At 48.1% G+C, this 21904-nt stretch overlaps 2 protein-coding genes across 7 annotated transcripts in view; both read right to left on the bottom strand.

The window, feature by feature from the left end:
* NUMA1 (nuclear mitotic apparatus protein 1) overlaps positions 1-21904 on the bottom strand; it is a 182722-nt gene that overhangs the window by 151162 nt on the left and 9656 nt on the right. The window lies entirely within an intron of this gene.
* ANAPC15 (anaphase promoting complex subunit 15) lies at positions 12179-19016 on the bottom strand. 4 transcript variants are annotated; one of them, XM_042458146.1, is made up of 5 exons: positions 18269-19016; positions 16111-16236; positions 14918-14977; positions 14673-14813; positions 12179-12567 (listed from the first exon to the last, which is right to left on the bottom strand). In XM_042458146.1, the coding sequence occupies exons 1-5, from the start codon at positions 18269-18271 to the stop codon at positions 12520-12522; spliced, it is 378 nt and encodes a 125-aa protein (XP_042314080.1). In that variant the 5' UTR covers positions 18272-19016; the 3' UTR covers positions 12179-12519. The 4 variants fall into 4 exon arrangements, with proteins under 4 accessions (XP_042314080.1, XP_042314082.1, XP_042314078.1 ...); XM_042458148.1 differs by having other exon boundaries at positions 18533-19013; XM_042458144.1 differs by lacking the exon at positions 18269-19016 and having other exon boundaries at positions 16111-16514.

Genomic DNA, 21904 nt, shown 5'->3' with positions numbered 1-21904 from the left:
TGCTCTCCCTTTCTAAGTCCCTGCAAGGCTAGCAATGGGGGGACCAAAGGCCAAGTTCCCTGGAAGGGGAGCAAACATTTTTTGGGTGGTAGGCCCCCTTTTGCCACCACTCCCCATAAATTCCTCTCTCCAAAAAAGAGGAGGAAGAGAAAGATAAAGAGGGAGAGGCTCACCTGAGTTGCTCCTCTATAATCTCAAACACATTGACCTCCATCCTGGCAGCTTGACCCAGTCGGCAATGCCCTGTGGGAGCCCCAGGAGGGCCTTCTTATGGGGCTGGAATGCCAGGCCTCCCTCCCCTGGCCCCTCCCTGGGCACCAAAGGGCCACCCTCCAAATCTGCCCTGGGGCACCTGGAAGGAGGAGCAAACCCATCCTCCTGGCTGACCCAGCAGACAGGCTGCCCCTTTTCAAGGATGCTGGGCATGGGCATCCCTCCAGGAGCCAAGGCCAAGCTGTCCCTTGGAAGTGGGATTAAGTGTGCAGCAACACACCCATTGAAAGCATTGGGTAAAGGCTGGAACCAGGCCAGCTGGGGAAAAAATGCCGGGGGAAGACGCAGGTCCATTCCCATCTTTGCCCCATTGGACTTCAACTCCCAGGAGTTTATCTGTCATCGTGTGCAGAATTTGAGATCAATCGGCACTTGTGAGCAAATGCACAAATGGTTGTCCCATTATTGATTGTTGAAAGGCTGGATGGGGTGGAAAGGCTTTGGAAAAACCCAACAACCAAAGAAGTCAGAACAACGCAAATGAGAATAGATTCAGATAGAAATCTTAGCCCTCTGAGAAATGGATCTCTGTCTCACCCCCTCCCCAATGTGGGTCCATGCCCACCCCACGTACCCCAGCTTCCCTCTCCTAGAATCATAGAATTGTAGAGTTGGAAGAGACCCCAACAAGAGCCATCCAGTCCATCCCCTTTATTCTGCCCTGCAGGAACTCTCAATCAAAGCACCCCCATTGACAGATGGCCACCCAGCCTCTGTTTAAAGACCTCCACTACAATCTCTGAGGAAGGAGTGTGTTCCACTGTCAGTGTTCAGAAGGATCCCTCCCTCCTCTCACTTGTTTTGGGATCCGGGGTCCATCCCTGGGGGTCCTGCATCATGCCTTTTCTAATGCAAAGCTCTCATAAATCACCCTCAGAGAAAGCAGATTCAGAGCAGTTTGGAGAGAGAACCAAATGTCCCAAATGGCAGATGCCCCATTCTGGGCTATGCACCACACCACACCCCTCAGGGTCCCCCTTCAAAGGGCCACAGAAGACCAGAGTCCCAGAAGAACCAGGCCTCTCCTCAAAGGGTGCCTCTTTGTTGTCCTGGAGAGAAGTGACCAGTGAGGTGTCCAGTGGGGTTCTGTCTTCGGCAAAGTTTGTTTTTCAACATCTCTGTCAATGACAAGGATGACAGAATTGGGGGCATACTTATCAAATTTGCAGATGACACCAAACTAGGAGGAGTAGCTAATAGCCCAGAGGACAAGATCAAAACTCAAAATGACCTGAATAGATTAGATGTTCCTCGGTCACCTGTATCCCAGTTTTCATCTGTGAAATATTGGTGATGTGGAAGATGATGCAGATACATGGGGGAGCATGTTGTGCATTTATGGGGGAAACCCAAAAGAAATGGGTCCTGGCGCTTCTCTTCTGATGGAGCCCAGTCAGACAGAAGAGAGAGCCAGCTTTCTCCTCATGTTGCATAATAACAAAAGGGTGTCGTGTTGCTCTGCAGACTTCACTTCCAAAAGAACAAGGAGCCTCTGTCTGATCATCCCTGGATGCTGCTCAGCCGGTTTCCCTGCTCCTGGAGTTTGGGATGGTGCCTTCCAAGGACCTTGCAAGGAAATGCCTGGGACATTTCCCAGCAGGAGCCATGCAGAGGCCAAAGAATTGCAGCTGGCAAGAGAGGAGCACCCTGGATTTCTAAGGAGGCTGGACGCGGCTGGGTTGCAATGGTTTGGTCTCCTTGTAGACTGGCCCAAGGCTGGATCGAGGGAAAGAGACGCTTTCCTTCCTGATTGAGAAAGAGCTCGGTTTCCTCACACCTTTGATTTAAAGAGCAATAACACACTCACTAAGCAAATCCCAATGATGTTCTTCTAGGCAAGGCCCAAAAGGCAAAGCAACCAGGAGGGATGTGGGAGAAGGGACGCACATTGAGCATGCTGAGGGCCATCCAGTGCACCCTCATTCTGCCATGCAGGAACTCACAGTCAAAGCATCCCCATTGACAGATGGCCATCCAGCCTCTGTGTTCGCCCAGGAAGGTCAAGGGAAGGGGAGAGTGGCCAGGAGAAGGCAGAGGGGCTGGAGGGACACGGCTGACCTCTCTTCCCACCTGCATGGTCTACTCAATGATAACCAACGTATGTACTAGGCTAGAGTCAGAAAGAGAGCTTTAGACCTCTCTATCGACTCCTGCCCACAGAGGGGTCCCTCATGGCCTTGGCCTTCCTCTGCTGGAGCTCTTCAGGACCTGAAGATGCCAGCCACAGATGCTGCTTGCGAAACGTCAGGAAGAAACTTTTCTGGAACATGGCCACATACCCCCAAAAACCCACAAAAACGATCTTCAGGACCATTTCAGAGGGATTCAGACCCAGAGGGAGGGGGCCTTTCCTAGGGGCCCTGCTTTGTGTTTTGTCCTGGGGGAGATGCCCCCTCCCATGGTTTGACTTTGGGGCCTCTGTCCAGGGCAAGGGCAGAGGCAGGGGAGTCCATTCCAGGGGATCAATTCCACAATTGGGGTGCCAGCGCTCTCGTCCATCCTCCCACAACATTGCTCTCTTCCCAGACGAAGGACCCCACGGCTGACCTCAGATATAGATGGAGAGACTTTCTCTCGCAGATCATCTGAATGTCATCACAAGAACCCCCAGAAGTCACCATAAGAAAAGGCAGATCCATAGCTGGGATTTTTTCAGAGACAATCAATTACCCAGTCACCCTGTTTGGCTGCTGAGAAGGGCACCCAGACAGCATCCCTCCAGGTCTTGCTTCAAAGGTCCAAAAGAACCAGAACCATGTGCTCAGAAGAGTCACCAAGGAGCCTGCCAGAAATGGCTGCCTTTTGCGCAGGAAGGAGGTTGCCAAGTGGCCATCCGTGCCCAGTTAGAGAAAGAGGCAAAGCAGCCCCAGCATCCTTGTCTGGAGGGCACTGGGCTGACCCAGGATACTGCCTGAGGCAAAGGAGGAGACGGTACCCAACCCGGCCTCTGCATTTGGGGACAGACAGGGCCTTCTCGGGGCTGCCCCAGCTCTGCAACGCTCTTCCTTTGGAGGATACAATAGTTCCTTCCTAAGTCACTCCATCAGCCCAGGCTTTGGAGAAGCGAATATATTTTATTTGTAAAGAAAGGGCCTGTTGACAAGGTGCTGCTGCAACTCCTAGGAAGGACTGCTTTGGCCAGTTTGGTGGGGAAAGCTTAAGGAAGAAGGGTCAGTTGCTGGGCCGGTTCGGGAAGAGAGGGAGCGCTGGGGCCGGAGGAGGTCCGCTGGGGCTGGGAATCAGGGTCCAGCCTTTGCCACCTCAAAGAAGGGAGAGGGGCCTTCAGTGACCTGTTTCAGGGGAACAAAGGTTGCATTTTGCATCTATTTTGTGTTTTTATTTCAGGCTTTACAGCTGTTGAAGGAATACTGAGCATTTCAGGCCAAAGAGTTTGTCCCTCAGATCCAGCCCTGGCTGCTCCCTGGATGCACAGGATTTGTGGGAGATATCCAATGAAATATAACACAGGGATGACTTTTCTCTTAAAGACGGCAGCCCAACGTGAAGCGGCTAAAAAAGCTTGGAAGAAAGGAGTGGCATCCCTAGAAAACGGGCTGGAAAGAGTTTGGGAGCAAAGGCTGATGGAGAAGCTATCGGCTAAAACGAAATGGAACTTAGTACAACAAAACCAAGGATCTTTAATTGAAAAATGGCTTCCTTTTATTGATTTTGTTGACATACATACATTCTATCGCTGCCCACCCAACATCCTGCCTTTGTCATTAGGGTCTGATGTTTTTCAAACAATTCAATCTGTATAGGATTATATATATGTGGTGCTATTGAAAATCCATTTTTAAAACTGTAATATTTTGTGGGGGTTTGGGCCATCTTTTATTGTTTAATTTATTGTATTATATATATATTAAAATGCAATATATAACTCATTGTATTGTTGTTAAATATATAGACTGGGATTGAAGGTGCATTTGAAATATACTCGCTTGTTGCTCCCAGAGAATCCAGAAAGACTGTGCTTCTTTTCCTTGTAATGTTTCTGAACTGGTTCTTTTAATTATTACTTTTGATACTGTTCACAGTGGAACTATCTCTTAATATTAACCTGGTGCATGTTTTAGCTGTATTGTGTTTGCTTTCATTTGTAAGCTGGTTTCGAGTCAGAGAGGCAGGTCAGACTCAGAAGGAAAGGTACCAACCTCAGCCCCATAGAAGAGAACTGAAAGATCAACTGGATTTCCCTTCCTTCCTTTTGGGATTCAGGGCAGACTGTGCCTCTTGCAAACAAGTCTCCTATTCCAAAAGGCAGGGATTGCAAGAGAGGATGGATGGCTGAGAAGTGAAGCAAGGCAGGATCCCAAGTTATATATTGCAAACTATCTATTTCATTTGTTGCCTATGCAATGTCCCACATATTCTGTGCATTGGGGGGGGGGGATCCAGTCCTGGATTTGAGGGCCAGACACTTTGGCCTCTAATGCTCAGCATTTCTGCCACATTTGGGTACAATTGTATAGTCTTAAATAAAAAAGAGAGAGAGACGTTCCAGGACCCATTTCTTTTGGGTTCTCCCCATAAAAGCACAACATGCTCCCCCCACGTATCTGCATCTTCTACATCATCTTGCCACTGCCAAGATGCACAATTGCATTTCTATACCTCTCCAGCATTTCCCAGAGGAAAACTGGGATGCAGGTGAGCAAGAAACATCAGAGTCTGGTGAAGGTGGCCAAAGGTATTGATGAGAAAACTGGTGGGAGACGCTTGGAGAGGCTGCAGCCCTTTGCCTTTGCCTGAACCTCAAGGGAAGGGCAAGACTCTCTCCTCTTCTTTCCTCTCCTGAATTGACGCGGGCAAATGACTTTTGCAGCTGGATCTCAGCTCATTTGATGGCCATCTAGCCTCTGTTAAGAAAACTTTCCATTGAAGCCAGGTGTCCCCCATACTCCTGTATCTGTACATTTCGTTTTTTTGCCCTAAGTGTAGTACCTTACATTTCTCCATGTTGAAATTCATTTTGGCCCAACTTTCCAGTCATTTTGAATTTTGCACTGGGGTATCAGGCTCAGCTGCTCCTCCTCATTTGCAAAGCTGATATGCATGCCCTCAGTTCCTTTGACCAAGTCACAGATAAAGAATTGTTTCTCATCAAATTGCCTATCGGAATAGAAAGTCCTTTACTTGCCTGAGAAAGAAAGTAGGCAGTGCCCTGTCTAAACTCTTTGGCGAGGGAGTTGCAGGCCCTGAGAAGGCTTGGGTTGGCATACAGGTTGGCAGCCACCGAGAAGGCCCTCTTCTCTGCCATGTTCCCCCCAGAGGTACCTGTGAGGGAGGTGGGACAGAGAGAAGGGCACCCCCAGTAGACCTCAGAGCAAGGGCTGTTCGAAAGGGAGGATACGGTCCTTCTCCAAATAAGCCGAGGCCTATGAAGGCTTTTCTTCAAAGCCTCGAAACCCTCCCTTCCCATTGGGATGACAGCTCCCATGGTCCTGAAGCAAGGCAGGAGGGAGGAATGCCTGGAAATGGCCAGGTGTGTGCAGAAGAGGCTTTTCCCCAGGGATTCAGGACTGGCAGGGCAGGGAGCAGAGGGGCAAATGGGGGGCCCTGGGGACTCTGCCCTTGCATGCAAGTGGCCAGATGGGTAGCCCTTTCTCAGGCCTCAGAGGCCCAGGTAGCCACTGGGTGGCCAGAGGTTGCCTACCTCTGCATCAGAACCATTCGTGTGCATGGAGTGTATACATGGCTGCTTGTCCCATCCTGTCTCCCCTTCCATTGGATAAACATCCAAATGGTGTGTCCAGTCTCCCCTTGAAGATTAAACATATTTTATTATGGGTTTTTTGGGGCGCTCTGCGAATGCCATGTTGCAGAAAAGTTTCTTCCTGACCTTTTGCCCGCAGCATCTGTGGCATCTGGCATCTTCAGAGAATGCTTTGGCTGGGAAAAGTGGGTCTGTGTATCTCCTGGGTGAGCCTGGGAACGCAGGAGGGATTTGCCTGGGCCTTGTTCTGGGAGGCTCATGCAAAAGAGGAGGATGAGCGTCTGCTAAGTGGGGAGCATGATCTGCTGGGAAAGCCCCTGGCTCTTCTGATGAGTGGTTTCCCATCTGCTGAGTCCTGATTTTGCGATTCCTCAGGACTGGGAGCCAAAGTCTTCTTTCCGGTTGAATTTGCCCAGGTCTTTGTGGATCTCCATGGCTCCCCTGTGCATCCTGACATGGGAGTGGTTGGCATGGCCCAGGACTTTGGTGTTCTCAAGCAGTGTTTTATGCCCAGGATGGTCTGTGGTGGCATGTTCTGCTCCTGCTGGTTTTTCTGGCTGGCCCAGTCTGCAGTGTCTCTTGTGTTCCTTGATTCTGGTTTCCACAAAAGATTTCCTAGAACATGGCCACATAGCCCAAAAAACCCACAAAAAACCATGGATGCTGGCATGAGGGAGCGATCAGGCAGACCCAGCAACATCAGGGACTGCCTGAAGGACGAGACTTCTCCCTCCTTTAACTGTATTTTGTATTGTATTACAATTTTTACTGTACACCGCTATGATTATCGTGGAATAGGGGTCTATAAATAAAACTTCTTCTTCTTCTTCTTCTTATTATTATTATTATTATTATTAAAGCTTTCGACTTCACATATTTTATTAATACAGTAAAAGGCCTTACAACATTCACGCAAAGCACACACTCGTACTAGAGCTAGCAAATTAAAGACTGGTTAAATGTGATAGGGATTAGAAGGATCATAGAATCAAGGTGGGAACTATAGATTAGCAATGCAGGCGCCAGAGGTCCAGATCAGAGGGAAAACTGCAGAGAAGGCTGGCAATTCAAAGGAGTCTAGGCAAGATCATGGCTTCTGACCTCACCCAAGACAGAGGAGTCTAGCTGAAATCATGGCTTTTGACTCTGCACAAGACTGAAGACAAAGAGCAAACAGCTCTCCTTTCTACTTTTTCACCTTCAGGACAGATTTTTGGAAAGGTTAGGTGGAAGTCTCCATGGGGATGAAAGTGCAAACACCTGTGCGCATACAGTGAAGCCATACTTAACATAGAAGTGGCAGAGCCATATGGTTTGTCTCTTTGATAATAATAATAATAATGATGATGATGATGTTTATTTATAGCCCGCTTTTCCAAAAGAGATCAAAGTGGGTTACAACAAAGGTGCTGGAAGAGACCACAAGGGCCCTGATCTAGTCCAACCCCCTTCTTCTGCCATGCAGGAAATCTAAATCAAAGCATCCCCGACAGATGGCCATCCTGCCTCTGTTTAAAGACCTCTAAGGAAGGAGACTGTGTCCAAGGACGTTAAACTGGCTGAACCCGAACAGAGGAGGAATCCACACTAGGGCCCCAGGGGAAAGGTGATCCTCAGGTTCATGCACACACCCCACGTGTGTTTGTGCAGTCCTCAATCTCTCCAGGTCCAGCAAAACGCCCTTCTGATCCCCCCCCCCCCCCCCGCCTCACGTTTCACGTTTCAGGAACCACTTGTTTTTTAAAGGAGGAGACTTCTAGCTGGAGTGTGTCCAGAGAAGGGCAACCAAAATGGGGAAAGGTCTGGAAACCACCAAATGCCACGAGCAGCGGCTGAGAGTTGCTGGGTATGTTTAGCCTGAGGAAGAGGAGGCCGAGGGGTGACATGTTGAAACATCTGAAGGAGTATCACATTGAATATGGATCAAACATGGGAGTGATGTCTGGATGGTGACAAATGGCACAGCTATTTTTGTTAAACAGAGGCTGGATGGCCATCTTGTCAATGGGGATGCTTTGATTGAGAGTTCCTGCATGGCAGAAAGGGTCCTTCTTGGGGTCTCTTCCCACTCTATGATTCTATACTTGGAAGAATAGATTTGAATGTGAAAGGATGCCTGTCTGCCTGTGTGCCTTGGTTACTTCCTGGCTGAATCCTACCAGGCACCTTCCATCCAGGCCTCTGTGACCAGGTCCCCCTTTCAGGATGGAGTTTGATATCAGAGTTCAAATAAAGGCAAAAGAGGTCATTGGGGTATACTCCTCGGAAGGGCCCAGGAAGCCAAGGGGCAGGAGCCTGGCCCCTGCTAAGTGGCCCCTCCAAATGTCTTTATTGTTATGCTTTTATTCTGGGGTTTATACCTTGCCCTTCAGCCCTAAAGGCTCTCACCTGAATTAGAGGGTGCCTTGCCCTCAGGCTTCTGATCTAAAAAGACACGACACAAAATTCCTCTCTCCCTCGGAGGCCTGGACCAAGGCAGATGGACTGGAGCCAGGAGGGCTCTTCTTCTTAAGGACAGGCCTGATGGCGTTTGTGGGCCTGTCTTTGCACTCCCTCCAGGCTGGACTGCGCCAGGTGCCCCAGGAGGAAGGCTCTTCTTCTGAAGGAAAGGCCCGATGGCACTGAGCCTGTCTTTTCACTCCATAGGCCTTCGCCCCACTGGAAAGGGCTTCGAAGTCCAACCTGCATCTGAGTGTGCCTTACATTAGACTGAAGAATGTGGATTTGTTGTGAGGAGGGCAGAGGCAAACTCACCCCACAGTGAGACCCAGGCAAACTCCTGACAAGGGTTCAGGAGGGAATGTCTACTTTGCATTTGCTTCTCTTTTGTATTTTGGGCTTTAAGGTTGTATCCACAAGTTGCAGTTGCCAAGCCAGCCACCCAACCGAGCCCTTGCTCCATCGTGGCCCTTCCTCAGTGTCTGTGTTCAGTGCCTTGCCAGCTGAGCCAGCAAGCCTGGCTTTTCTGGGGAGATGGTTGCTTCTCCTAGGACTCTAGGATCTCCTCTGTCCTTTTGGAGTTTATCTCTTAATTTCAAATGAAAAGAAAGTGGGGCCAGAATGCATTCTCATGAATTCGATAATTCAGTAAACTGGCGTGAATTTGAATTGCCTTCAAACTGACTTCCCATTGCCCAATATAGCTTGCCATTGCCTGAAATTGTGTGTGATCATTCCTCACGCAATAACGTGAAACCCCAGGATTAGACTTCCAGTTTCCCTTGTCTGACAAACTCCTTGGAGAGAAAACCCCAGGGATCCTGCCTTGGTTCCCTTCTCAGCCATCTTCTCTTGCGATCCCTGCCTTTTGGAAGAGGAGACCTGCCCTGAACCCCAGAAGGGAGGGAGGAAGGAAGGAAGGAAGGGAAATCCGGCTGACTCTTCAGTTCTCTTTTGTGGGGTTAGGGTTTTACATTTCTTTCTAGCCTTTCTCCTGACTCGAAACCAGCTTACAAACGAAAGCAAACACAATACAGCTAAAACATGCACCAGGTTAATATTAAGAGATAGTTCCACTGTGAACAGTATCAAAAGTAATAATTAAAAGAACCAGTTCAGAAACATTACAAGGAAAAGAAGCACAGTGTTCTTCTTTCTGGATTCTTTGGGAGCAACAACAAGTTAATATATTACAAATGCACCCTCAATCCCAGTATATATATTTAAAAACAGTACCACAAATGATAGATTGCATTTTTAACCCAATGAACTATACAGCTAGCTGCACCGGGCCATGCGTTGCTGTGGCTCAGTCTGGCTAAATGGAAAAGAAAGAAAAGAGAAACTATTTAATTTCACAATGCTTGTCCATGTGAGAAGCAATCCATCTCTAGATCTAAATTTCACAATTCCAAAGATTTGTTGATGGTGCTTGCAAGCACCAATCAAATTGGGAATTGCAATCTCTTAAATTGAAATGGCATATCGGTTGGAACCATAGGAACGTGAGGAATGAGGACATCTTCACCTTTGAAAGGTCCTGTCAAGATTGTTGCTTCACTGACAGCGCTTGTCAATTTCTGTACTGCAAGTCATGTGCCGTTGCAAAGCTTTGGCTAGTTGATATTGTGCAACATGATCATTGGAACGCCGCCGGTTTTCAATTGCATTGTGTGTGGTGGCATCCCTGGCAGATTGAGTGAATTCACAAATGCTGTTGGATAATTAACCGCCTCATCTGCCTCCACAACAGTCTCGACGGACTTGTATGTGACTGCCTTGCTTTGAATGTTAGACTGAATAATATGGTTAAGTTCGTAGCCGTCTTTGTTCTCTTTCACTCAGCCAATTGTGATTCTTATAATTGGTTCGAATATTGGGAAATACTTTTTCAACCAATTCTTCTTTTGATGTCCAGTTCTGGGCAAAACAAATCAAAAAGGATGTGGAGAAACTGGAGCGTGTCACAGGAGGGCCACCAAAATGGTGAAAGGTCTGGAAACCATGAAGCCCTATGAGGAACGCCTTAGGGAGCTGGGGATGTTTAGCCTGGAGAAGAGAAGGTTAAGAGGTGATATGATGATAGCCCCATTTAAATACTTGAAGGGGTGTCACATTGAGGAGGGAGCAAGCTTGTTTTCTGCTGCTCCAGAGAATAGGACACAATGAAGCAATGGATGCAAGCTCCAGGAAAAGAGATTCCAGCTCAACATTAGGAGGAACTTCCTGATATTAAGGGCTGTTCGACAGTAGAACAAACTCCTCAATGGAGTGCAATGGAGTCTTCTTCTTTGGAGGTCTTTAAGCAGAGGCTGGATGGGGATGCTTTGATTGAGAGGTCCTGCGTGGCAAAATGGGGTTGGACTCAATGGACCTTAGGGTCTCTTCCAACTCTAGCATTCTATTATTCTAATGGAGTGTATTATTGTAATGTCACACAATTTATATGTGTGTGTGTGTGCGTGTGTGCATGCACCTGGGTAATAAAACATGTAGTTGTGCGTGCATGTTGGAATGTATGCACCTAACGTGCAGCAAACATTTCACATCCTACATGATAGATAGATAGATAGATAGATATGTCTATCTATCTAATCTATCTATCTATCTATCTATCTATCTATCTATCTATCTATCTATCTATCTATCTTTATTGTAGTGACTGCACCCCTTGTGTGTGTGTTCCCATGTGTGTGTGTGTGGGGGGGTATGGTCCACTGCACTTGTTTACACTTAGCCGTGTGGAGATGTACATATAGCATGCCTGTGGTTGGGATTACATGAGAATATAGATATATCACATGGTGATACAGTCGGTCCTTCTTATACACTGATTTCTTATACATGGATTCAAGCATCTATGGTTTGAGAATGTTCAAAAAAAGTATATGTTTCCATTTTAAATAAGGGACACCGTTTCGCTCTGCCATTATATTTAATGGGACTTGAGCATCCATGGATTTTGTTATCCACGGGGGATCTTGGAACCAAACTCCAGCGGATAACAAGGGTCCCCTGTATAACAAAATAGACAAAATACACACACACACACACATACATATACACACACACACCCAACTTTTTCCAGGCAAAGCATTCTCTGGAGATGCCAGATGCCACAGATGCTGCTGCTGCCGAAACATCAGGAAGAACTTTTATTTTAAACTGTAACAGAGAAAACATTGTAGATATAGAAATGTGCAAACAATCTTTAGTAAATTTTTGTTCTACAAAACCAAAACTGTCTCCCGGTTTCTGGGGGGAGGGCTTCTCCATCGCGGGGACAGAGGGACAGGTTTATTTTTCTGGTGGGCCTGACCAAGGGTGCCCCATTGGAGGCCTTGGGGCCATGGCAGTGCTGCGTTTCCCAGCCCTAAAGAGGCAAGAATTGGGGGCAGAGGTGGAGGTTGAAGGCAGGGGATGCTCCTGGCAAGGCATTTAATGTGCAACCCATCACCCAATCCTGTGGTTTTTAGATATCATCATCATCATCATCATCATCATCATCATCATCTACAGGTGATCTTCCTGTGTCTTTTACACTCATTCCCACTCTTCAGTTTGAAAGCTAACCAAACAGCCGGGTAAGTTTTCTATGAATGACAAGAAATTCCCGTTTCTTGCTTCTGGGCCTCAGAAAGGACAGCTCTCCTGAACATCCAACCAATCCAGCTTTATGATCTGGACTCTTAGGCCTGGACACAAAAGGTGGCAATGAAGGTGCAAAACAGGACAGACTGGAAGAGGTCAGGTAACAAACAGGTTTATTGATAAAACAGTTTCCACTGAGAGCAGAATGAACACACAGAGAAAGAACAAAGAGAGGCAAAAGGCATATCATCCCATCCTACTCTGGACCAAAAACCCTTTCCTTTCTCACCCCAAAGTTTTCATCTGGTCCCAAAGTGCTGAGCACCAAAGGAAGTCCCGCAGCAAGGTTTTCCAGGGAGCAAACGGGGGAAGCATGGAACCTTCTTTCCAGGGAGAAAGCTTGGGCAATCCCCTTCAGCCAGCCTGCTTTGCAAAAGGCCTGGCCTGCCTCCGTTTCCCAGGAAGATCCAAGAGCTGGATATGCATCTCCTGAGAGGCTAGATCATCCACTGGTCTTGGTCCTGCTCAGCTCCTTCCATGTCCACCTTGCAAGAGAGAGAAGGATTGAGAAAGAGGCAAACCCTAAGGACCTCTTACTCTGAATGGATTTGCAGAGGCTTTTATGGAGGAACCTACCAGTCCTGCCCTGAAAACAGGAAATCCTTCTCAATCAGCCTCATTTCCCTTTGAAATCCATAAAGCAGAGATTCCTTTCTTGGGCCAACCAAATACAAAAAATACTACGTTGCAAGCTTTCGAAGGTTCATAGGCTGTTTCACCAGGCAAAGATGCTGAATAAAATCATAGAGCTGGAAGAGACCCCCAAGAAGGGCCCTGATCCAGTCCAACTCCATTCTGTCATGCAGAAAATCACAATCAAGGCATCCCCATTGACAGATGGCCATCCAGCCTCTGCTTAAAGACCTCCAAGGAAGGAGACTCCACTACACTCCGAGGAAGGAGTTTGTTCCACTGACGAAAGCCCTTACTCTCAGGAAGTTCTTCCTAATGTTGAGGGGAATCTCTTCTCCTGGAGCTTGCATCCATTGCTCCTTGGGTCCGTTTCTCTGGAGCAGCAGAAACAGCTTGCTCCCTCCTCAATATGAACATCCCTTCAAGTATTTAAACGGGGCTCTCATATCACCTCTTAACCTTCTCTTCTCCAGGCTAAACATCCCCAGCTCCCTGAGTCGTTCCTCATAGGGCTTCATGGTTTCCAGACCCATCACCATTTTAGTCGCCCTCCTTTAGACACATGGCTCCAGTTTCTCAATGTCCTTTTTGAATTCTGGTACCCAGAACTGGACACAGTATTCCAGGTGGGGCCTGACCAGAGCAGAATAGAGTGGCACTATTGCCACTCTTGATCTAGACACTAAACTTCTATTGATGCAGCCTAAAATCGCATCGCACTGTTGACTCATGTTCAATTTGTGATCTACTTGGGACTCCCAGATCCCTTTCACACATATAAGTTTCTCGTTCAGCCAGGTGTCCCCCATAATCCTATATCCATGCATTTCCTCCCTAAGTGCAGTACCTTACATTTCTCCATGTTGAATTTCATTTTGTTAGCTTTGGCCCAGCTTTCTAGTCTAAAATTTTTAACATAGTTTATTGTCGTTTTTTTGGGGTTGTGGCCATGTTCTAGAAGAGTTTATTCCTGGCGTTTCGACAGCATCTGTGGCTGGCATGATTTTTAACATCTTCGCCTGATGAAGCTTCAAATGCTTGCAATGTAGATTTTTTTGCATGAATATATATGGATATGTCCCTCCCATACATACATACATATATATCCCCACACAGGGAGAGAGTCCTATTGTTCAGTGCAATATATATATATTCCTTCATTATGAAGACTCATTCACAGCACCTTAAGAACTAGAAGCCTTTTGTAAGAGTTGGTGCCAGAATTTTGCACTGAACCATTTAGGCTCTCTCCCTTTGGGATAAAGGCAGCCCTGCCCAAAACACTTTGAGGGGAAAACTCCGTTCCTGGACTGGAGAATCATAGACTCCTGGAGTTGGAAGAAACCACAAGTGCCATCCAGTCCAAACCCATTGTGCAGGAATACACAAGGGAGTTACCACAAGAAACAGAATATCCTGAGCAATCCTAAATTCTGGGCCCCACAATTCAAAAAGGATGTTGGGAAACTGGAGCCATGTGTCCAAAGGAGGGCAACCCAAATGGTGAAGGGCCTGGAAACCATGAAGCCCTATGAGGAGAGTTAGGGAGCTGGGGATGTTTAGCCTGGAGAAGAGATGGTTCAGAGGTGATCTGAGAGCCCTGTTTAAGTATTTGAAGGGTTGTCATACTGAGGATGGAGCAGCTTGTTTTCTGCTGCTCCAGAGACTAGGACCCGGAGCAATGGATGCAAGCTGCAAGAAAAGAGATTCCAGCTCAACCTGACAGTAAGGGCTGTTCGACAATGAAACACACTCCTTCCTCGGAGATTGTGGTGGAGTCTCCTTCCTTGAAGGTCTTTATACAGAGGCTGGATGGCCATCTGTCTCAGGGGATGCTTTGATTGAGAGTTCCTGTATGGGAGAATTGGGCTGGACTGGGTGGCTCTTGGGGTCTCTATGCTTCTAAGGAGAGGAGCCCACAGATGGACTCCCTCCTAGACCTCCGCTCCCCACAAACCTCGTTGATCTCCCCGTCATCCGGAGACTCGTTGTAGTCGTTCATCTCGTCCATGTCCTGCATGTCCTCGTCGTCCTCCGAGTCTTCCTCACTGTCCTCGTCATCTTCATCGTCCTCCTCTTCCTCCTCGTCATACGTCTGCTAAGGCAAAACCAAATCTCAACAGCTGTTCCTCTCACCTGAACCCCCAATGCCTTCCCAGAATGCCAAAGCATTATGAGAGATTACGCGGTTGTTATTATTACCTCAGAGGCAGGTTTGCCAATTGGGACCAAGTTGTTGTCCTTCTCTGCTATGCTCTGCAGCTGAAACAAAAGGAGGAAGGGAAGAAGGTTAAAAATGATGCCTTCATTGGGCCAACCAAAATGCACAATTACATGTTGCAAGCATTCGGAGTCACGCTGGCTTCTCCTTCTTCTTCAGGCAAACAGGAGAAAGAAATAGAAGATGTTAGTCCTAGGCCTGCCTTCTCTGTTTCTGATCTTAGTTCAGATTACTGAGGGCTTTCCCGGGGAGGCTTGCTAAAATGACTTCTGAGTGTGTTGTTTATATTTTATTACACCTTTCTGCCAGTGTAGGACCAAGGCAGCTTACAACATAAAACAAAACGCAGCTAGACATAAAACTACACACAGAATTTAAGGAAATAATTAAATGAGTGCTGATAGTTAAGTCCAAGTGCTAAACGCAAACAGTATGAAAGCATTTAAAAATGTAACTAGAAGCAGCGAGGAACACAGAAACAAACTGTATTAAAAGAACTTTCTCCAAAGAAATTAGAGCAAGGTCTATATTAACCAACCAAATGTATTACCTTGAAAGGCGGGTTGTAATAGGCATGAATAAGGTAAACAAATAAAGAATACTGATAAGCTGAAATATAGATATATAAAGTATGGTCTGAAAGGAAGGAGAGTGGGATAGAAAAAAATGAAGATACTTGGGAAATGAATGATTATGGATTGTGTATTATTTGTGCATTGATTATGTTGTAATATTACTGCAATATTTGAAACCACAATGAAATTACAGCTGAAGTAAATATTTCTAATATATGGAAGTAAAATAAAAATTAATTAATAATGATAATAATAGAACTTTCTGCAGTATCAACGAAAAGGTTGTCGGGATAAAAAGGTCTTTGGTTGGCGGCTGAAGGAGAGCAGAAAGGGGGGCATTCTGGCCACTTGTGGGAGGTCCTTTTGAGGGTCAGCCACTGAGCAGGCTGACCATCTCTTCTTCCCTCTGAGGATGGTGGGGCTCAGAGAAATCCTTTCCCAAAGGCCTCAAAACTCACAAGGGAAAAGAGGGGCCTTTGGAGAGAGAGCCTGGCCCCAAACCTTTGGGAGACCTTCTTTCCTCCTATAGTGTTATTGAAAACACCGATGATGCCCAGCCTTGCCCTCCTGCCTTGCAAATACATTCCTTCGTGGCTGACCCAGGCTTGATGCTGCTGTTCCTGTTGCTGCAGTTCGTTCTCATCCACGCAAGGACGGTCCAGGTTGAACCACAGCGCCTCGGTCACTCGGGGGAAGAGGGACGGGAAGAGCGTGGACATGTCTTCCTGTGAACAAGAGAGAGAGCAAGAGAGGATGGGGAAAAGAAGATGCATACTGGGAGGAAAAGGAAGGACATTCATCCTGGGTCCTCCAGGAAAGGCCCTGTGCACAACAGCCTCTCATGCCCCTCAATGGCTCTACATTGTCTACCCCAGGCTGGTACCACACTTCAGAATTAATGTAGTTTGACGCTACTTGAACTGCTATAGCTCCATGCTATGGAATCCTGGGATTTGTAGTCTGTTGTGGCATCTGATCTCTCTTTCAGAGAAGGCTCACAAAGGTTTTTTGTGGGGGGGGGGTTATTGGGCTCTGTGGCCATGTTCTAGAAGGGTTTATTCCTGATGTTTCGCTGGCATCTGTGGCTGGCATCTCTGAAACTGGTGAAACATCAGGAATGAACTCTTCTAGAAAAACCTTTGTGAGCTATTCGGCCTTCTCTGCCAGAGAGCTCTGCCAAAAGCACAGCCAAAGAAAAGGGTCTTTGGGTTTTTGTGGGTTTTGGGGGCTATGTGGCCATGTTCAAGAAGAGTTTCTTCCTGACGTTTCGCCAGCAGCATCTGTGGCATCTGGCATCTTCAGAGAATCTGGCAAAACGTCAGGAAGAAACTCTTCTAGAACATGGCCACATAGCCAGAAAAAACCACAAAAAACTATGGATGCCGGCCATGAAAACCTTCGACTTCACATATCTGACAAAACTTCTAGAATTCCATAGCATTGAGCCACAGCAGTTAAAGCGGTATCAAACTGCTTTAACTCTGCAGTGCAGATGCAGCCCCAGAGAACCCCCACCAGCAAAGCCAGAAGGTTGCACTGATCCCGGTGGGAGCCACATTCAAGCATCCATTAAACCCCTCCATTCTAGGAATCAAAGGGAGAACCTTTAACCAACATCTTTTCAGACATTCACAGAAATCAACATTCCTTCATCTTGCCTCCTTCTGAAAAGAGCGTTTCATGCCCATTCCAAAACTATTGCTGGCTGAAGAGGACGTGAAGGAAGCAATCATCCAAAAGGGCAGCACTTAAGTGCACCCACATCTTCCAAATGCAACCGGGAAACGCACTGGAGAAGGGGCGGTTAAGGGGTGATATGATAGCCCTGTTTATCTTTGAAGGGCTGTCACATTGAGGAGGGAGCAAGCTTCTTTTCTGCTGCTCCAGAGAATAGGACATAATGGAGCAATGGATGCAAGCTGCAGGAAAAGAGCTTCCAGCTCAACATTAGGAGGAACTTCATGACAATAAAAGCAGTTCAACAGTGGAACACACTCTTTCCTCGGAGTGTAGTGGAGTCTCCCTCCTTGGAGGTCTTTAAGCAGAGGCTGGATGGTCCTCTGTCAATGGGGCTGCTTTGATTTGGGTTTCCTGCATGGCAGAAGAAGGGGGTTGGACTGGATCAGGGCCCTTCTTGGGGTCTCTCCCAACTCTATGATCCTAAAGAAATGATGTGGTGGGGACCCAGGAGCTGGCTGGGCCAGAGCATGTGCTAGATCCTGCCTTCCGAACTTGGTATCCCTAGCTTAATGCATTTGCTTGCTTTCTATATGATGAGACAGCAGACGCCTCTGTCTGGCAGAGACCTGGGAGTCCGGATCCCTTCCTTCGAAAGACAGCCAACAGCACCCAGTATTTGTAGGCAGTATCCCCCGCAACTAGTCCTGGCCTGATCCTGTTTTGCTTTCAAGATCAGATGGGATTTGGTGCTTATACAGTCTTTAGGCCCTATGCTAAATCCATGGGGTCACAGGTCAGTGTTCAAAGACGAAGCCGCCTCAGACTGCAGGCTTAATACCTAGAGAGCTTTTGCAGCACCTTTGAGGCTCACTGAAAGGAAGAAGTTGGCTGCATGAGCTTTCCTAGACTTCAGGCTACATCCTGCAAAGGCAGCTGAGGAAGGAGACGGAGGTTTAGGAAAGCTCCTGATGCCAACCTCTTCCTTTCAGTGAGTCTCTCTCTCTCTCTCTCTCTCTCTCTCTGCCAGGGCAGGGGATTCTGGGAGCTTCCAGACAAGTGCGCTGCAGAAAGAGTCACCATCTGATGCTCAGCCGAGGGTCCTGCGCAAAATGGAGGCCGCGGTGAAGTCCCTCCTGGACCAAAGGACCCAGTTTGGCACCAATAACCCACTATGGCCCCGCTTCCACGTGTTCTCTGGCTCAAAGGCTATGGAATTCTGGGAGGTGGAGCTCCCACCACAACATACTCCCAGAATTCCATAGCCTAGAGGCTGACAAAGAATTAAAGCAGTCTGGAGGCAGCCTTAGCCCAGCTTTTTACCAGCCTGAAAAAGCAACTTGCCCTGGCTGGGGATGCTGGGGCTTGCAGTCTCGCCTCCTGCAGGGCCAAAGGGCGCGGAAGCGAGAGCGTCAGGGGGCCAAGAGCTTCCGGGGCCCGAGACGCCGGCGGCGGAAGTGGGCCTCAGTCCTCTCTTCAATCTCCGCTTAAACCCGGCCCGAGCCTCCCGGCGTCCCGGAAGTGGATCCTCCTCGCCCGCCATAGAGTTGGGGGCCATAGACAGATGACGGCTAGAGCGGCTCCCGTTTTGCCACAGCGGAATTAACGCCATTTGGCGCCGCTTTCACGGCCGGCCGATAGGATTCTGAGGTTTGTAAGTTTGTGTGGCGGCAGAGCTTCCTGACAAAGAAGGTGAGTATTTCACCAAACTACAAATCCCAGGATTCCATAGTTGTTGAAAAAAGCACTGGCCGACTGGCTTCGTTGGTGAACGGGGCTCCCTCAGAAGAGCTCAGTTCCCGCCTTATTCCAACCCGGTTCGCTTCCGCTGTTTTTATAAGGAGTGACTCTACAGTTTTCCTATCTCTAGGACTTTTCTGAGGGGGAATGCCCATTGCGCATGCGCAGGACGGAGCGTTATTGTAAACATCCCTTGGAGTTCCCTTTGACTCCTCCCACTTGGGGCGAAGGGGGCGTTTCTGCGCCTGCGCAGAAGCAAACGATGCTTTACAGAGGGGAAGGAAGTAGCAATAGTAAGAGCATAGCGCCCCGGTGGCGCAGCGGTCAAAGGCCGGTACTGCAGCCATCACAAACACTCAAGGGAGGTTGCGTGTTTGATCCCAGCCAAGGGCCCACGGTCCACTCAGTCAGTCAGGCTGCCTTCCTTCCTTCCTTCCTTCCTTCCTCCATAGGCCCCTGAAAGGAGTCCGGGCATCTTCTTGGGGCAGTTGGCTTCAACGCCTTATGAGCCCCTGAGGGAGTGCTGCAGTGCACTGAGAAGCAGTGTATACAAATGGACTTGTTCCTTGGCACTGAGCCCCAAGGGCAACTAAAGCGGCCTCAGACTGGGTTCTTGTTCCTGCAGTGTGTTGCTCTGGGCCTCGGCTGGCAGGAGGAAGGGAGAAGGCCCAGGACTCCTTATGATGCCACCCTCGACCCAAGGCTCCTGCCAGCCGAGGCCCTGGACTTCTCTGGAAGGCCCTGGAAGCATGGAGAGGAATTGCTCTGGGAGGCAAGCAGGAGGGGGAATGGTGCCCCTGACTAGGCCAAGGGAGATCTGCAAAGGCGGAAGGATGAGCTTCCTTGGACTGGGCCTGCTTCCTCAGGGGCAAAAGGAAAAGACTTGGAAGGCCGGCTGGCGCCAAGTCACTCAGTCCAGACCCCTCCAAGCAGCAGGAGGGTGACCACAGCCATGTAGTGGTCTGAATGCTGGACTATGGGCCAATCCGTATTGCAGAAATCAACCAGTTTGAGACCGCTTTGACTTTGCCTGCTCTGGCTCAGTGCTAGGGAATCCTCCTGGGGTTTGTATTTTAATGTGTCACCAGAGCTCTCTCTGACAGAGAAGGCAAAGCGTCTCACAAAACTACAGTTCCCAGGATTCCCTAGTAGCACTGAGCCAGGGCAGTCAAAGCGGTCTCACACTGGGTTATGGACCTATGCTGACAGTTCCGCAAAGGACTTTGGGGGAGCGCCAGCCAGCCGATCTCCAAACCAGGAGAAGGGCCTCCTCGGCTTAAGGCACATTTCCCCCTAAAGCTCAGAAGACTGGCGTTTACACCGTTAAATGTGTTCTTGTTGGTTATCGTTCCATTGTTGTCTTGTATGTTTCTCAATGGGGCCATGGCCATTTACTATAAAAGGCTACCTGATGCCTCATTGCATTAGAGTTACCAAGTTCAGGGTATTCCTATAACTGCCTGTGTTACCATTCCTATGGCAACCCCTTGGAGCCCCTTTGAGACTAACCAAAAGAAAGAAGTTGGCAGCATGAGCTTTCATAGAGTAAAGTCTACTTCCTCAGAGCCACATGCATCTCAGGAAGTAGACTTTACTCTATGAGAGCTCATGCTGCCAACCTCTTTCTTTAGTTAGTCCCAAAGGGGCTACAAGATCTCTCTACGTATTATTATTATTATTATTGTTGTTATTATTATTAACATGTATTTATCGAGCGCTGTACAATTTGTATACTGATACTACAGACTAACACGACTATATCTTGAATTCCATGGTAACTTCTCTTATTCACTGCAGAACGAAGTGCCATGGCTCCAGCCTATGGAATTGTGGGATTTGCAGTTTGTTGTGGCCCCAGTGTTCTCTGACAAAGAAGGCTAATTATTCTCACCAAACTACACATCCTAGGATCTTATACTATGGAGCCACGGCAGTTAAAGCAGTGTCAAATTGCATTATTTCTGCAGTGCAAATAAGACCTCAGTCGCAAAGTCACTTTCGCTGCATCCACACTGCAGAAATAATCCATTTTGACATCACTTTGGCTGTGTCCGCACTACAGGAATAATAACTTCCTTGGCTCAATGCTAGGGAATTCTGGGAACTGTTGTTTTGGTAGACATTGAGCCTTTCCTGTCAGAGAGCTCTGGGGCCACAATAAACTACAGTTCCCAGCATTCCCTATCACTGAGCCAGGGCATTTATAGCGGTCTCAAACTGAATTATTATTTCTGCAGTGTGTACTGGGTCCATGCCATGTTGACCGATGCCCATTCAGACCATTACCCTCTCCCCACACCACCCTTGGCACATGTGGTCACTAATGGTGTCCTTTCTGTCCCCCATCACAGCGATGCGGCAGCACCAGAGTAGTCAAAGTGGAGACCGGGAGTCATCCAGCGCCTCCTTGTCCAAGGAAGAGGTGGTCAAAGCAGAAGGCAGCCCATGCCATCGAGTGGCAGGCACAGGAAACAGCATGCCCCTAGAAGGTAGGTCCCCAATGGGAGGGCTCATGGCTGCATGATAAATACTCTGAAGCGGCCCTGGATGTCCCCTGTCCCCCAGCGCTTCAGTGATCACAAGTTGAACAAGAGTCAGCAGTGTGATGCAGCAGCTAAAAAGGCCAATGCGATTCTAGGCTGCATCAATAGAAGTATAGTGTCTAGATCAAGAGAAGTCATAGTGCCTCTCTATTCTGCTCTAGTCAGGCCTCCTCACCTGGAATCATGCTGTGTCCAGTTCTGGGCAAAACAATTGAAAAAGGATGTTGAGAAACTGGAGCCATGTGTCCAAAGGAGAGCGACTAAAATGGTGAAGGGTTTGGAAGCCATGCCTTAAGAGGAACAGCTTAGGGAGCTGGGGATGTTTAGCTTGGAAAAGAGACGGTTGAGAGATGATATGATAGCCCTGTAAGTATTTGGAGGGGAGTCATATTGAGGAGGGAGCAAGCTTGTTTTCTGCTGCTCCAGAGAATAG

Source organism: Sceloporus undulatus, chromosome 3 (assembly GCF_019175285.1).
Source record: "Sceloporus undulatus isolate JIND9_A2432 ecotype Alabama chromosome 3, SceUnd_v1.1, whole genome shotgun sequence".
NCBI lineage: Eukaryota > Metazoa > Chordata > Lepidosauria > Squamata > Phrynosomatidae > Sceloporus > Sceloporus undulatus.
This window is presented reverse-complemented; position numbering and strand designations above follow the sequence as displayed.

What these genes read in the sequence shown, in the direction of transcription:
- ANAPC15 (XM_042458144.1), bottom strand. Translation starts at nt 16,311, where the DNA reads ATGAATGTCCTTCCTTTTCCTCCCAGTATGCATCTTCTTTTCCCCATC. An exon ending in TTGGCAAACCTGCCTCTGAG is followed by an intron (nt 14,814 to 14,917) that starts GTAATAATAACA and finishes GTTTTGCCTTAG; the next exon opens with CAGACGTATGACGAGGAGGA. An exon ending in ATGACGGGGAGATCAACGAG is followed by an intron (nt 12,568 to 14,672) that starts GTTTGTGGGGAG and finishes CTCTCTTGCAAG; the next exon opens with GTGGACATGGAAGGAGCTGA.